The sequence below is a fragment of the Microcaecilia unicolor genome, chromosome 1, assembly GCF_901765095.1.
Source record: "Microcaecilia unicolor chromosome 1, aMicUni1.1, whole genome shotgun sequence".
Classification (NCBI taxonomy): Eukaryota; Metazoa; Chordata; class Amphibia; order Gymnophiona; family Siphonopidae; genus Microcaecilia; species Microcaecilia unicolor.
The window spans coordinates 59522128-59539979 of record NC_044031.1 but is presented as its reverse complement, the minus strand read 5'-3'; the positions used below and the strand labels follow the sequence as shown (position 1 = coordinate 59539979).

At 42.1% G+C, this 17852-nt stretch overlaps 1 protein-coding gene across 1 annotated transcript in view; it reads left to right on the top strand.

Moving 5' to 3' along the window:
• ADCYAP1R1 (ADCYAP receptor type I) overlaps positions 1-17852 on the top strand; it is a 273281-nt gene that overhangs the window by 191058 nt on the left and 64371 nt on the right. Inside the window, exon 11 of the mRNA XM_030189904.1 lies at positions 5328-5419. Coding sequence (XP_030045764.1) covers positions 5328-5419 — 92 coding nt within the window. The remainder of the gene's footprint in view (positions 1-5327; positions 5420-17852) is intronic.

Genomic DNA, 17852 nt, shown 5'->3' with positions numbered 1-17852 from the left:
AGCAAGGAGGTATGGGGAGATATATTGTATATTGCTAGGCTGTGGCTTAATTCAGACACGCAGATACAATATCATTCTTTTCAGACATGAAGCTGCAATATCAGCAATGATAAATACAATATTTTATAAAATTTATGGATTGGATAATGTGTGATATGAAAATGAATACATCAATAACATATTTTCAGATAGAAAAATAAAAGTTTTAGAAAATGTACACATCAGTACTGTAGTATATTTTGCCTTTGTGTTAAATAATAAGAAAATACTTTTAATGAGGACAGATATCAATAAAATTTATTTGTGAAATCATTGTTGAAATTCCAGTCTGGGGATCAGGTTACCTTTGGGACCAGAGAGGAGCTTTATGTCTCTTTTAGAGAATAGATAGTGCAGTTCTGTCATAGAATTAATATCCTGTGGTTCTAGTGTATTGAGACAAAATATCCAGAAAGGTTCTCAGCACAAAAGTAATCTCTTATGGTCTCTTTCATGATGTCCTTGAAAGATGTGGAGGTGTTTTTTGAAAGAACTTAGGAGCCCTTTTACTAAGGTGTGCCCAAAAGTGGTCTGCGCTGGTGTAGGCACGTGTTTTGAATGAGTGCTGGTCCATTTCCTGAGCTCACTTGCAAAAAAGGGATTTTTAAAAATGTGCCAGAAAATGGACGTGAAGCAAAATGATAACCAGCGTGTGTCCATTTTCGGCCTGAGACATTAATGCTACCCATTGACTTAGTGGTAAGGTCTCACACACTAACCGGGTGGTAAGCATCCAGCACGTGCCAACTGCCGATTACCACCGGGTAAGCGCCCCATGGTACAAAATAGAAAATATTTTCTACTGCGTGTTTTGGGCACCCGCCAAAAATGGAATTACCACCCAGGGCACGTGGTAGATGGACGGTAGTGCCAATTTGACATGCATTGGATAAGCGTAAGCACCTCCATGCCTTTGTAAAAGTCCCTTTAGACTTACAAAGTTACCTAGAGGTGTACTTTCAAAGCACTTGACTTACAAAGTGAATAATAATTAGGTCTGCCACCTCTGTTGGGCAGCGGAAGCCATGGGCTTTCTACTATCCTGTAAAGGATTGCATGTTCCCTCCAAATACTTAATTACTCCAACCTTGTATCTGTTCATGACAGTTTTAAACAGTCCAGGCAGTAGCAAACTCAATAATTAGAAAGCAACCCAGTATTCAATAGATATAGTAAGATAGTTTATTAGGATCAGCATCTCACCCAAAGGCAATACAGGCAACCAGGCAGTCACATGCTGGAACAGCATTACACGACACGTCCTCTCTATCTAGCCTTCTGGAGTCTTCTGCTCTAATACCCTTCTGATAGCCCTTTTTATACCATTTTGACCCTATTCATTTCAATGGACCCTAGCTTTCTCGCCAGAGCTCTTGGCCCTTATCAGTTGATCAGAATGACTTCACATGTTCTCAAGCCCTAAGTATAAACAAATTATGTTTAGGACAACATCTGCGAAGCAATGACTTCACAGGTCATTTTGCCCTCCTCAGCTCCCCCTCCCTCTACTTGCACCTGACCCTCTACAAACTTGCATTAGCCAAAACATCTTGCTCATGACTTCTCGCAGGTGCCAGTTCCAGGATTGTTGACAAGAGCAAATGCCCCCTCCCTTGCCAGCTCTCTGGGAACTCACTTCAGCTTGAGCTGCAGTGAAATGTATTTTGTGTCAGAAATGATTTTTGATTTTAAGAGGCCTAGCTCTTAACCTGAGCCATTGGCCTGTATTTCACTGAGAGCAAGTGACAGTATACTTCTACAAAAGTTCCATAGGTTACTATGGAACTTTGTAAGTCTAAGGGGTCCTTTTACCAAGTTGCAGGAAAAAGAGCTCTGCACTAGTGGCAGGGACCATTTTTCCAGCATGTCATGGCCATTTTTTCCGCAGCTGGTAAAAGTTGAAAAAAAATGGCCACACACTTGGATAACTCTTACTGCATGGCCGTGAGGTGGGAAGCCCTTACTGCCACCTATTGAGGTGACAATACGGACTCCGGTGCTAACCCAGCAGTAACCAGGAAGCGAGCAATGATGCCATATTATCGCCGAGTTAGCACTGTGCAAGCCATTTCCGGGGTTTTTTCTTTTTTCCTGAAAATGGTGTGTGCTCACGGCAGGGCTAACGCTGGCGGCCGCATTGGACCAGCGGTAGTCCCGGAAGAGCAAACGGTAAGTCTGCTTTGGGCTTACTACCACTCTGTAAAAGTGCCCCTAAGTGCTTTGAAATGAGCAACACAGTAACTTATGGAACTTTGTAAGTCTAAGTACTTTGAAAATTAGCCCCATGGTTAATTACAAAACAGTATAGTGCTTCAAACATGCAGCCTGCTCAATGCAATGGAAAACTGTAACAGCCTCCATCCATTTTCTCGTTAGGCTGCTCCAATGTTAATTAGTGCGAATCCTAAACATTTCGGACATCTGTCCCACAAAGACTTTATCACAGGGACAAGTGATGGAATAAACCACATATTCTGTGGCATACAGTAGGTTGTCCTGGTGTTTGTGGTTTGTTAAATTTTTCTGTACCACACAATCTACAGCATTGGTCTAGGCAGTTACATAAAAACAAATTTAAAGGTGAGAAAGGAACTCTGTCTCATAATAGAAAAGGAAATCCAGTCACACAGACAAACTAAAATAAGAACACATTCACCAATGCTCTCATCCAAGGCAAATAAAAAGCAGGTCTAGATTTAAGAGTAGAAAAGAACATATTCCAACCATTATTCAGCCAGTGGCAGTCAGTGGTTTGTTTAAGTGCTGTCACAACAAAATTTGGGCTATTTGTGGGCACAGGCACTGAATAACCGGGGATAAATTGTCTCGCAGTGCCCGCTGGAGCTTATGTGAGTCCAGACCGATATTCAACCAGGGCCCACATAAGACAGGCTGAATATTGGCCTGGGTCTGTATAACTTTTTTTGTTTTTTTTTTGTTAGTGCCCACGATCCCCCTCATGGCCCCTCACAAAAGACCTCTTCTTTCTCTCCTTTCTCCCGTCAGCCCACATCATGTAGATGCCCCCCCCCCCCACCTCCCCATGGTCTAGGTAGGGCACTCAAGCCTACCTTTCCTCCCTGGTTGTCCAGTAGGGCATTGGGGGCAGGAGCTGGCTATAGAAAATGCCTGCCACAACCAGAAGGGAGGAAAGGTAGGCCTCTGGGGCCAGCCTAGACCATGGGGGGAGGGGGATGAGGATGATATTCTGGGAGGTGGGGGGCTTCTGTATTGCATGGGCTGGGAGGAGGATCACGGTCTCTTTAAAAAAATGCAGGTGCTGGCAATATTCAGCGCCAGGACCCACATAGCTAAGTGGCCCATATTAGGACAGCTTTTGAGCTGTCCTAAATTTGCCTGCTTAGCTATGCAGGTGCCAGCACTGAATATTTCCAGCACCCAAATAACTGCTGGCTCTTGTTCTGCCCCTGCCCCATTTTATTTTATGGGCAGTCAGAGATTTAGTGCCACAGAATATTGATGGTTAGTTGGACACTGGCAATGTAAGTGAGCAGGAGCCTCTCCTGATTGCTTAAATCACTTTTAATATCAGGCCCATTGCCACTGGTTATTCGGATTAATGACTCATGTGACTTGTAGAGTAATCTCGCATGTATTACACATTTAGCATTTAAAGTGCCTTCTGGGTAAATCAGATTCCTTTTGATTAACCATATCACTTTTCTTATCCTGCAGTTCAGATGGATTTAATTTATGTTTAATATTTCAGCCTCTGCTGAATCCAGTTCTCAGCTGTTTATATGCAAACACCAGAAGTAATGTAAGAACCTTCCAATGTTTATGCAGACATTTTACTATTCTTGAAGCACCTGTACTGAATCTTAAAACACTTTCAAGTGTTCCCTTCTATCAGTTTTTGAGGTATAGGAGGCTGTGTTCTACAGAAAAAGAATATAAAAGACAATCTTAAGAAGTTGAGCAAAGGAGAATATCCTGGGAAAGTGATACAGAGGTTATACAAACAAGCTTTGTATAATAAGGTGCCCTTTTACTAAGCCACGTAAGTGTCTATACGTGCCCAACGTGCACCAAAATGGGGTTACCGCCCAGCTACTGTGTGGCTTTGTGGTAATTTCATTTTTGGTGCACGTCCGCTTCGCACATCCGAAAAAAATATTTTTGGATGCACCTATTGTGCGCGCCAAGTGGCATTTGGCGCATGTAGGTCATTACCGCCCGGTTACCACATGAAACCTTATTGCTAGGTCAATGGCTGGCAGTAAGATCTCAGACCCAAAATGGATGAACGGCAATTTTCATTTTGCCATAGGTCCATTTTCAGCAAAAATTTTAAAAAGGCATTTTTTGCAGGCGCATTGAAAAATGATTCTGCGCGCACCCAAAACACATGTCTATACTACCGCATAAGAAAACAAAACAGTGAAGATGACTAACAGAAAGAAAAACAAAAAATAAAAATAAAAAATATGTAGAAAAACATCAAAATCTAAAAATAATCATAAAATATGTATTTGAAAATATAAATACATAAAAAAGACGACACTCTGATTGTAAAAATTAAAAAAAATATACTTTATTAGCCATAAAATGGTAGGGAGAAAGGGACTCGACACAGCTGTGTTTCGGCCGTTCAGGCCTGCGTCAGGAGTCTTTTCACCATATGCTGGTTACTAATTCTATCCAAATATCACAGGAATATGAATATCTTTTTGCTAGTATTATAGCGCTGAATTATACTCAGAACAATGTCAAACGGAAAAGCTCAAGGCAGAGTTTCATATCTCTTTACTGATATTGTAGCGCTAAATCATACTCGAAACAATGTCGAGCAGAAAAGCTCAGAGCAGCGTCTCATGTCTATGAAATCAAACAGAACTAGTATGCCATTTTTCAGTGCACCTTAGTAAAATGACCCCTCAGAGGTTTGTTGTTGCAGCATAACGGGATGAAATTGTCGAAGATCAGTACTTGATGTGTTTTTTAAAATACAGTAGAAGTGAAGAGTTTACATAAACATTGGAACATCTCTACATTATGTCCAGTGTTTGCAGATACTAATTAAACAATTGTCCGTTTTATAAGTGGTAATACATTTTTTACACTGAATTTAGAAAATCTGAGGTGGTAGATCCTTACTTTTTACTCTTGTTTTAGAAATCTCTTCGTACTTGAAGGCATTATTCATTATAAGGTGCATTTTAGAGTGCCGTATTTATATTTAACAGGTGCCAAGTGTACAAGGATGAATTCAAAAGCCTTGGGGAGAAACACATTTCTTTCTTTCTTTCTCTCTCTCTCTCTTTCAGATCAATTTTGTGCTCTTTATTGGAATAATCATTATTCTTGTGCAGAAACTCCAGTCGCCTGATATTGGAGGAAATGAATCCAGCATTTACTTGTAAGTATAATAATTATCAGATATACTGAAATCAATTTCACTGTCTAATATACACATAGGAAAAAGAAAGTACAATTGTTTTGGCTCAAATATACCCTGCCACAATCATACAATAAATGTTAACGTTCTCCTGGCAAAATGAGATATTCCAGTTCCGCTTGAAAGTGGAGCTAGCTAAAGGATAATGCCTTTTTGTATGCACTATAAGAGTGGAAAGGGTAAATTGTATAATGGTAGTTGTTACCATGATTTCTAAAACCCCATCCCACAAATTATATGAGTCCAAGTTCTATTGCTCCAGGAACTGACAAGCAATGCAACAGACCAATTATAATTTTTTAAAAGGCTATTTATTTACAATCAAGTGAAACAACCATATGTGGTTAAGAATTATGTATAAATACAAGGTAACTCAGGAAAATAAAAGACACCCCCCCCCCCCCCCCCCCCGATATTCAAAACCATTTAACTGGCCAGGAATGGCACCTGGATTGTTAAATGGTACTTAGCCGGCTATCCAGGTGGAGGAGGAAAAGGACCAATAGGGACTGAGCCTGTCATCACGTAGTACGGGTGGTCCCAGAGGGCAGCCCGCGATTGGAGGGAAAGGTCATACCCAACTGACCTCTCAGGACAGCAATAGTAAGAATGACCAGGAAATGATAGCAGGTAGACAAAAGAGCCAAGCTTGGCTGAGAAAGAGTGGAGGTCTTTGCAGAATAGACCACTAGAAACAGACAGGCAAGGATGACTGCATTACATGTGAGACTACATTACACACAATGCATTGCTCATATGTCTTTGCAGTGAGGACTGCAGCAGTAAAAATCCTTAGAAGTGAGAATAACTGTAAAGGCATTAAACACATTTTAGGATTACACTATAAACCAGTGTAAGGCTGTCAGAGGACAGAACATACACATCCCCACCTCCCACAAGTCTGTGGTGACACAGGACCCACAAATACTTGTGGCGATGCCACACATGATGAAGCATATTCATTCTTATATCAATTCCCACTTTCAAAATGCCTCCTCAACAATATCACAATCACCCCTAATTCCACCAACTGTCTACCCAAACTTCGGGCCCATCTGCCACCTAAAGTAGCTTCCAAAATATCTTGAACAGTGCTCAAGAAAATGTCCTGCCCAGTCTATGACAAATGGATCCAATCAGGATGAAAGAGTCCTGGGCAATCTGTCATAAGCAACTCATGGGTCAAAAACAACCCAACCACAAACCGGGCAACTTCAGAATTCACATGCTAATGCAGGTGCTCAATGGTGACCATGTTCCTCGCTTCCCACCAAACCAGATGAGGGATAATAAATGACCATACCAAATGGGCAGCCAGAAAATAAGTCCTCACTTCATCTGTCAAATCGACATCCTTCACCCAACATAAATCATTGCCTCCCAAATGAACCAAAATCAATCCAGGAGAGAAAAAACGGTGCACTTGAAGAAGAGTAGGCAGCAGTTGGTCCCACAACATGCCACAAATCCCCAGCAAGCGGATTCAAATTCCTTGCTCCACCAGCCCGAGGTTTGCTCCCATCAGGACTCAACTGCCCTCTTCTGGGCCCAGAATATGTAGGAATGTCCACATAGTCAAGCGCAATAATCAGGAGGAAGATTCCTTGAAATGGAAGATAGCAAAAAAAATTAATTAGGCGTGACCCCCCCCCCCCTCTGCGGCGCACCCCCCCCCCCCCCCCCCGGACCACAACCCCCCCCCCCCAACCGCATTCTTACCTGCGGGAGGGCCGATCCGCCCCGAGTGCACGTCACTCGGAGCTGCGTCGGCCCCGCTGGTTCCCTGCTCTCTCTGCCCCGGAACAGGAAGTAACCTGTTCAGGGGCAGAGAGAGCAGGGAACCAGCGGGACCGGCACACCCCGAGCGCGTGCACCCGGGGCGGACCGCCCCTCCCACCCCCCCCATTCCTACACCACTGCTCAGTAGGTCTTCTTTTTTTTACGCTGCAAGAGGAACATCCAATTCCTTAGCCACCACCTGAAATAGCTCTCATCAAAGCTAGACACTGGGGACTCCCAGCTGGACCACCAAAGAAAAAATCATCAAGATAATGAATGATGGAATCATATCCTGACAGCCGCTGAACTACCAGTCTCAAAATACGCACAGGAAATGGAACAGCCAATCAGCATACATTTATCAAAGCAAAAGGAACCCTCAAAATGAAAATCCAAGAAATGAAAAGAATCCAGATGGACAAGCAAAAGTCGGAATGTAAACTCAATGTCAGCTTTTGCCATCAAAGCCCGGGGCCCAGCCGATGCACTACATCCACTGCCTGGCCAAAGAGGAGTATTGCACCGAACAAAGTTCAGGATTTATGAAAGAATTCACACTCCTACCGGGAGGATATTCACACTCCTACCAGGTGAATAAGACAAGTTATGAATCAAACAAAACTTCCCAGGCTCTTTCTTCGGCACAATACCCAGTGGGGAGAGCACTAACTTCTCTAAAGGAGGGACCAAAAATGGCCACCAATACAGCCTAAAGCCCGCTCTTTTGCCAGCTTCTCAGACACCACCGCACAAAGTTGATGTACTGATGGTGCAGTCCGGCAAGCATGAGACAGGGCCCACAAAAGGAATAACAAAACCTGAATAAAAACCCTCCTGCAGCAATTGAGCATCCAAGAGTGTAATACAGGGAACTTAATGGGCAGAGGTGTCTTGACTAAACACTCCCCCCCCCCCCCCCCGGCCGGAGAACCTCCCCATCCAAGCTGCCTATGGCCTCCTACCCCCATGCTGAAGCACCAAAATGCTGGGTGTGAGCCCCCACAGTGGCTGCAATGATGTCAGTAGTGACACTGAGGACACTCACACTGCCTATCTTTGAACTGTAAGCAAAAATTAACTCTGGCTGCACTCCCACCGGGGACCGAAAGAAAGAATGCCCCCAACCCCAACACAGGTCCTGATACACCATATCCCGAAGGGAGGCCTGGACGAAAGGAGCCCACCCTGGCAGAGGTCATTTTGACAACCCAAAGATCCATATCAGGATAACCTCAGTGATCAGAGTGGTCCTTGGCCAATCCATGGTGAAACTGATCATCATAATTAAGCCAATCCCACCCGCCTTACATCTGATAAGCATGCAAAATCAAATCAGCTTATCTCAACAGGTGAGGACGAGCAGGCCAAACTTCACCCAACACACTAGCATAAACATTGAAAGCCAGCATCCAATTAAAAATAGTCATAGGAACCCACTCCCTTTTAAATTTATCCTCTGGTCTTAGATGCCTCCCATTTCTTATCACCCCCGTCCTGTTCCTGCATCAACTAAAAGAGAAGATCCATATATTTCCCACACAATATTTTCTATCACAGTTTTAAGGAAATTTGACAATCCAAGGGTGCAATTGCACACAAGGTATGACCCCGGCGTGAAACAGGTGCCACACCTGGCCCAGCAAGCTGACCCACACCAGCCAAAACAGGAGCCACACCTGGCCCAGCAAGCTGACCCATACCAGCTTTGCCCTTGCGAGACCTACCAGGCAAGACACCCACTCCCTGAGACAAACCAGGCAAAACATCCTCAGAAAAGGAGGATGACAAGGAAGACACAGAGGAATCCCAGGAATCCGATGACTCTCAAACTGATAACTGATCCTCCCCTAGCCCCCTTTGCTGGTGCTTCCTCAAATCCAAATGCTGCATAACATGTCACAAATGGCATATAAACTTCCTATCCCACAAGCACTTGCCCAACGAACGCTGTGAGAGCACCCCCCCCCCCCAAGTGACCCACACGCACAGCATCCATCCCCCTCCAACCTCCGCTACCCCAACAGCAGACGAAACCCCAGACAACTCACCAGATGCCCCCATAGGTACAGCAAAACTGGATGTGCCTGGAGCATCCATCACAGGAACCTCCAAAATACCAGGAGGAACATCAGCAGAAGGATGAAAGGCCCCTGCATCCGCACCCCTGCACTGCACAAGCCCTCCAGCCAAACCCACAGAACCAGTCCTCTTCTTGGGAGCAGACATCCGATTACCCAAAACACTGGCTGAGGCCACTCTCGCACCTGCTGTCTTAACTGAACCCCTCACAGTCCTGTTAGCAGCTTTGGCAACCCCTACTTCTCCTGATGCTTGAGCAGAACCCCCCAATGCCCTTTCCCCCAACCCAACCCCTCGTTGAGGAGCCATTGAAACACCAAGAAACCCCCTGCACGCACACACCCAGTCACCCAAACACACCACCCCAACAGCAGGCAACCCCAACCCCCCCCCCCCCCCAAATAGAACCCAGCACACCAAATAAGCTGCACCACAGAAAAAACGTTGGGCAATATGACTTAGTGGTAAACGGCGTCAGACACTAGGACCCAGCGGGAAGCTGCAACGCTCCACAACCAGCCCAATACACAGCACAGGCACAGCCCACAAACCCCAAAGATGGCCTTCCCGTGATGCAGCAAAAGCCTCCCCCCCCCCCCCCCCCCCCCCCCCCACAGAAGGAGCCTCCTGCCCCAAAGAAAAAAACCCAAACCAACACTGGACCATAAATCCCTTCAGGCAGAAATAAGGCCCACCACAAAATGTAGTTCCAAGCTCCTGTACTGGTGCCAGAAAGAGCCAAAAGCCCCATTAGCACCCCACCATGCAAAAGGACCCCACCAGACAGAAACTTACCACCGAAAATACCACAAATGCAACCCGACCACCACAACTCCCAGGTAAGGAGGGGAACCACCTCACCTCCCAACCCGCTTCCATTCATCGCCACCCTCCCAAAATAAATATACTAACTGCCAAATGTTCCCTCAATTTTCTCCCACAACTCCTCAGCAACCATGCATCTCCAATCCCTGTCAGCCATGTCACCTCCCTGCCAACCAACCATCCTTTTACCATACCCTCCCTTTGTTTCCCCTCCCCACTCCCTAACCATAAAACAGCATGGCTCTTAACCACAGCTGTTATCGCTCACTGACTTAATCTGTGAGCTCCCTGTAGAAAAGGCCAGACGAATTTCCTATTTAATATAAAAAGTTTATTCACTTTTTTAGTTTACAAACTGAATACCATCAATTGGGTATTTAGGAAGCATTTCTTTTATAAGCAATATAAACAAGCTATGTACAAGAGAAATCAGAATGCTTAAGGCAAATCAAAATGCTTATTACTTCTTTGTTCCACCCTCCTTATATACTGTTTTATGAATAATCTTCTCCTGATATCACGTGCAGACTGTGCCATACCATAAATCCTTAATTTAAAGCAGAACATATGCTGCATCTGTGTTCCCTTATCGCTCCCCCTTCTTGCCAGACTTTCTGGAGCCGTGCCTTTGGCTGATGTGGGCCACATTCTTTTCTCATGTCCCAGGAGATTTTAGTGTTGAAACAGCTAGTTGTAATCATGGAGCCTTCCACTCCTCATCTTTCATACTTTTGTTCAACAAATCCTCCCTTTGAGGACTGATTGTTTCAGGCCTCACACATCTGTTTCAGCTCCAGTCTGTTTCTTTTTACCTCCCTTCTAAATCTCCTCCCCCTTGTTATTTATGATATGCTGTGCCTGCAAGCTCTGTCTTTTCATCATCTTTATCATACATCTTTCAATATTTCTGCTGACATATTAAAGTTCTATTCATTCTTGATTTCAGTTACCATTGTCATTAAAAGCATCCTGGCACATCTTTGCAAACATGCTAATACACATGTTACACAGCATTAAACAGATTCAATTGTACTAGGGTACAAAATTTATATTTCTTTTGAATACAGACAGTGAGTTTCATCAAAGGGAAGTACACTGTCATTCTTACTTTTCATATAAGAACAATTATAAGGATAATGCCTACTGATGTGGCATTAAAAATTACACAAATTAAAAGCATATTCCAAGGTTATTAACATTCATTGAATCAGTTGTTACATATCATTGAGTTAAAGTCTTATTGCAGCTTGTTTTATTGCCACACTTTTCTCTGGTGGCTGTGACATTTACAATCACTGTACTTTTTCCTATAGACCAATTACCTGTTACAACATTGTGCGTGTAATTGCACTTTATCAGGGGAATGTTTTCAGTTGTCATACTATTAATCAGACACCAAAATGATGTCTGTGGATACTTGTCCGTAAGCAAGGCTTGCTTATAAATAGTCTCATTTGTCCAATGAAGTTTCCATCATCCCTTACACAGGTATTATTGGGATAACAGACATGATTTTATCATTGTAGTCCTATATATCATAGCTGGCAAGGACAAGGATGATGTCAGTCAGTGTGCGCATGTAATACAGTCAATTAAATTCAACATTTTTGCTGCCGTTACAAGCCTGTTCTCATACGTATTCATTGTCCATCCTATTGGAAAACTAAACAGCAACAACAACGCAATATCAATATGTTCAGGGACATGGACATGTTGTCTGTCTATTCCTTGTCCACTTCAGTATTATTGATTCGTCGAATATCTGATAAATGTATCCAGGAAGTATGACCTTCCAGACGGGCAGCGGTCTGAGTAAGGGCCGTGATAGCAAAAGGTCCTACATACACAGGATCCTTCCATGTTTTATGTGTAAAGTTCTTTCGTAGTACTAAATCACCTACTTTAAAAGCACAAACATCATTAGTAGTCCCTGCCTGTGATGCTACATTTGTTCGGATCATATCACTCGTCAGGTTCAACATAGGTTGTAGCTTTTGCCTGTACTGAGCTGTATTATCAGTACTTGCTGTCTGCATCGGGAAGAAATGACGTCCTGTCTGAATTTGGAATGGGGACAATTTTGTACGCCCATTTGGTTGGGCCCGTATTGTCATTAATGCTAATGGCAATACATCAAGCCATGTATATAATTTTCCCACCATTTCTTTATTGAGAGATTTTAATAAGACTCTCAATTTTGTTTTTAAAATGCCATTGTAGCGCTCCACCAACCCATTGGAGGTGGGGCGATACACTGATACTTTTCTGTGTGTTAAACCCATAATCGTTTCCATTTCTTTCAAAACACTGTTATTAAAATGTGTCCCGTTATCAGAAATTATTCTAGACGGACACCCATGTCTTGGCATAATATGAGTTACCAGGCATTGTACCACCTCATGTGCTGTCTCCCTTTTACATGGAAATGCTTCTATCCACCTTGAAAAAGCATCCACCCAAACTAACAAATATCTTTTTCCCTGCACTGGAACAATCATATCAGTGAAATCAATATACCATTCTTTTGCTGGGCCTTCTGGTATTGGAAGTGTCCCAGGTGATATTTTAGGACCTCGTTTAGGTATGTTAATATTGCATACCATGCAATTTTGCACAACCTGTTGAATCAAGTTATCAATTTTCAAAGTCCAAAATCTTTGCTCAAATTGTTGTTTCATTGTTTCCTTATTCCAATGCATGGTTGCATGCCACCCAGTCAATACCTTAATCACCTGACTCATTGGCATGCAAGGCAATCCTTCTTCTGTATTAAACCATTCACTTCCCAACTTCATACATCCCTTCTTCAATCATTTTTCACTTTCCTGTCCCTCTGGCTGCCACATTTCAATCTTATCTACATTTGTAAGTGGCCCTTCCTGTGTCTGTCTAGTATTATACAAAATCTTTTCACTTTGCTTAACCACCTCCGTTGCTGCTGCATCAGCCATTGCATTACCTAGTGCCTCAAAGGTTGGCCTTTCAGTGTGGGCCGGGGTCCACACAACTGCAGTTTTTCTACCTTCTTGTTCCCTTCTTGCCAAAATTTCAAACAGCAATTTCCAATATGTGTAATGTTGTAAATTTTTACCTGCACTGGTTATCATCCCCCTACGCTGCCATTTTAATATATGATACTGTAGTGAACTTGCAACGTAACCACTATCAGTATATATAGTGACATTTTGAGTCATATCAGTTTGTTGTAAGGCTGTAATAACAGCCAAAAGTTCAGCATGCTGTGCAGTATGGTCAGGAGGGGTTTTATATTGTACTTGCATTATCTTTCTTAGATTCTCATCTACCTGCACGCAGGCAAAGCCTGCAACAGTCCTTTCACAAGCTCCATCTGTAAACCATATTAACCCATCAGACAAGGGTTCAAAAGTAAGACAGTGAAATGTAGGGATTTCTATAGTATCGATCTCACCCTCTTGATCGACAGGAAAAAACAGATCTATCTTATTTCTCTGTTCTTTAGTTAATGGTATTATTCTTATATCTTGTCCTAAAAGTACTGCTTGATATTTTCCAAATCTAGTGGCTGTCAATGCTGTTTGGCTAGGGCTCAACAGCGTTTTAATCGTGTGGTTGGTATGTATTACAATAGGAACAAAAGGCATTTGTGCTCTCCATTTGCCTACTGCTGCCACAATAGCTGTCAATAACTTTGGTATTTCTTTCATTCCCTTTTCCACATGATTAAAAGAGCCTGACAAAAAAGCTACTGGTGTATTTACTTCATTATTTTGATTAATCATAGCTGCCCAACTGTTTCCCATGTCTTTTACCCACAAATGCACAGGTGATTGGATATCTATTACTGCTAAGGGTCCTGGGGATAACAGATCCCTCACAATCTTAGCCAGCACTATTTTATCCTGCTCTTCCAACACAATTAGTGTATTCTTTGGTGTGGCTGCGGGCAGTTTCAAATGTTTATAAAGTCTCATTACTTTTTGTGTATAATTTGGTATCCATTGTCTGCAGTAATTTAACATTCCCAAAACAGCACGTAACTGGGTAACTGTTTGCGGTACCGGAGTCTCATTTAAAATAGATATAACTTCCGGTATAATGACCTTATGTGCTGCTGAAACATTTTGTCCTAAAAAGGTGACAGTAGACTGAGCTATAACACATTTTTCCTTGTTACATTTATATCCTAACTCTCCTAATAACAAAAATAATTTTCTAGTCCATTCTAGGCATTCTGCTTCAGTCTCAGCAGACAGTAGAATATCATCTACATAGACAAACAATGACACCGTGTCAGGCAATTGACTCCTGAAATCCTTTAAATCCATCATTAGTTGTTTTGAGAATACCGATGGACTATCAGTAAAGCCTTGCGGCATCCTAGTCCACCGATATGCCTCATTCTGTACATCCTCAAGTGATGTAGGTCCTCCCTTGTCACGGGGGAAGGGGAGATGTTTAACTTCCAACAGGTTTTTAATAACTCCCCACATTTGATTTTATCCATTCTCACAAGCTCTGCAGCTACATGTTTTCCCTTAAATATTGGCCTTGGTGTCAATTTGAACAGGATTACCTTTAGCCGTCCCTCAGCCTCAAATTATGTTGACAAATCATATTGTTCAGATGTTATTAAAGATTTTAAATCACCTCTTTCACCTATTAGCCCTACACACAGAACTAGCTAGGACTGTGACTAATTCAAACCAGCTGATCTCTTAACACTGCAGGAATCTCACTTAAAAAAGGGTCAAACAAAGTTAAATTGCAAAGACATTCCACATAGAGAACTAGAACTTATTAATTAAACAGAATAACACATATTTTAAAATAAACAGAGATCACCTTATAAGACAAAATCAAACTTATTTAAATCTAATCTAAAACAATCTTTTAAAAGGAACAAAACAAGTTTCAGTTCTTCCTGACCTTTCTAACCTAAGCCAGACACCCGAGAAATCAAAACCAGATGACATTCCTCAACCTTCAGGCTGAACCAAAGGCTGCTTTTCCTGTTCTTGCTGTATTTTTTCTACATTTGCATGAAATAAATCAGACGCAACTGAAAATAAATTCCAAATAATAAGATGCTTCTCTAAGCTTTTCTTCTTTTTCTTATTTTCTTGTATGTATGTCAGGAGAGATAATAATTTTGGACGATCAAACGATCCATACTGAGACCAGTTTGCATCATATTTGACCCATTTCTCATGTATTTTTTCAATCTGTTTTTTTTCTAACGGGAATAATTCTATGACATGCTGCAAAGGAGTGCATTTTTTTGAACTATCTAAATCTAAATACAAAGTAAATACAGGAGTTTCTTTCTTCTCTGCCCCTTTCCCTTCCATTTTATTCTGACTATTAAAATTTCTCCTATAAAGCCACAACCTACAAAAATATACTAATGCACTTAAACAAAGAAAATATACAAAAAAGAAAACTACAAAACTAAACAAATATACCACTGATAAGTCCACAATGTAAGCTTACTCATGCGTCTTCTTATTTCTTTTTAGCAAGCCCAAGAGTCGCCGCCCGTATGTCCACGTCAGTAGGTTGATCACTCCCAAATCAGTAGTACACAGAAATCAGGCTTAAACAACGCTTGCTCTCTCCTGTAAAAAACTTCGTTAACAACAAACACTTAATTTGTCATTCGTCTCGCCTTCTCTTTTCCGTGTGCGGCATAAATCTTCTGTCCTGCCGCGGTCGCCACTTTTGTAGAAAAGGCCAGACGAATTTCCTATTTAATATAAAAAGTTTATTCACTTTTTTAGTTTACAAACTGAATACCATCAATTGGGTATTTAGGAAGCATTTCTTTTATAAGCAATATAAACAAGCTATGTACAAGAGAAATCAGAATGCTTAAGGCAAATCAAAATGCTTATTACTTCTTTGTTCCACCCTCCTTATATACTGTTTTATGAATAATCTTCTTCTGATATCACGTGCAGACTGTGCCATACCATAAATCCTTAATTTAAAGCAGAACATATGCTGCATCTGTGTTCCCTTATCGCTCCCCCTTCTTGCCAGACTTTCTGGAGCCGTGCCTTTGGCTGATGTGGGCCACATTCTTTTCTCATGTCCCAGGAGATTTTAGTGTTGAAACAGCTAGTTGTAATTATGGAGCCTTCCACTCCTCATCTTTCATACTTTTGTTCAACATCCCTTACACATGCAAGTTCATGTCTATGTATGTAAGTTTAGATTTATACTTGTCAAATAGATATTTTATAATTACATATGATTTTGTAAGTACCGTAATAATCTGAAGGGATGAAACATTGGCAGCTCTATCATTAGAATTAGCTTGTACTGTTATTTAGAGGAACTAAAGAGCAATAAGGCTAATTCAAGGCTTGCTAATTGGCACATATTTAGGTAATTATCTTGTTTGAAACATGGCAACCAGGATTGAACGCAATACTCAAGGTGAGGTCACACCATGGAGCAATACAGAGGCATTATAATATTCTTGGTTTTATTTTCCATCTCTTTCCTAACAATTCCTAGCATCCCGTTTGCTTTTTTGGCCTCTGCCGCATAGCATACTGGTAGTCTTTCAGAATTTTCTATCATATACATTATTTTTTTTCAAAGATACATGCAATTGATATAACCATGGTGGCTGTATGCACATGAATATTATAGCAAACTTTAATTGTTGATGTTCACTTATTACCTGTCTTATATGCAGATGTCTTGTGGAATAGTGGTTTCCAAATCTGGCCTGGGGGAATATCAGCCAATAAGGTTTTTCAGAATATCCACTATGAATATGCATAGATAAGATTTGCATGCACTGTCTATGGTTCTAAAGTCTTGTACAAATTCATTCTGGATATCCCAAAAATCTAACTATGTAGAAATCCCCTAATTCAGGTTTGAAAACAGCTGTTATAGAATAAGGCTTCAAAGGTATAACAAACAAACTGACTGTAAAGTGAAGTTCTTTACCCTGAGGTGGACACAGACTTAGTATCGTGTTTTCCCGAAAATAAGACACTGTCTTATATTAATTTTTGCCCCCCAAAATGTGCTAGGTCTTATTTTCAGGGGCTGTCTTATTTTTCGGGGAAACATCGGGGTTGGATCGGGGTAGGCCCGCCAGCCCTCCATCGCTCCCGGAACTAACCTTAAATGCCTCCTTTCACCTTCCTTCCGTGTCCCACCCTCACCTGACGTAACGTCCGCGAGGGCGGGGCACGGAAGTAAGGAGAGGTCTGCCCTGCTGCTGCTTGCTGCAAAGGTGAAAGGAGGCGTTTAAGGTTAGTTCCGGGAGTGACGGAGGGTGGGTGGAGGGGGAGCCCGGTGACCTTGGGTGGGGGTGCGGCCCGGGGGCGGCCTTGTCCGGCTCTCGGCGGCCCTGCTTTCAAACAAAAATTTGCTAGGTCTTACTTTTGGGGGAGGCCTTATATCTACCAATTCAGGAAAACCTCTACTAGGTCTTATTTTCGGGGGATGTCTTACTTTCGGGGAAACAGGGTATATTGGCAAGTAATTTGAATTCAGAAGCCGATGCTGTACCATTTTTACATTCTTTATTTTTGTTTACTTACTTTTGCGTGAACACATAGTTATTTTGATGAACCACTGTCTCTGATTCATCACTTTTTGTTGCTGATGTAAACTTAGCATTTGTTTTGCTAGTTTAGGTCACAAAAGGCTTTAATATTAACTCAACTTTCAAAATGTAAGGTCCACAGTAGCCCTGCTATGAAAG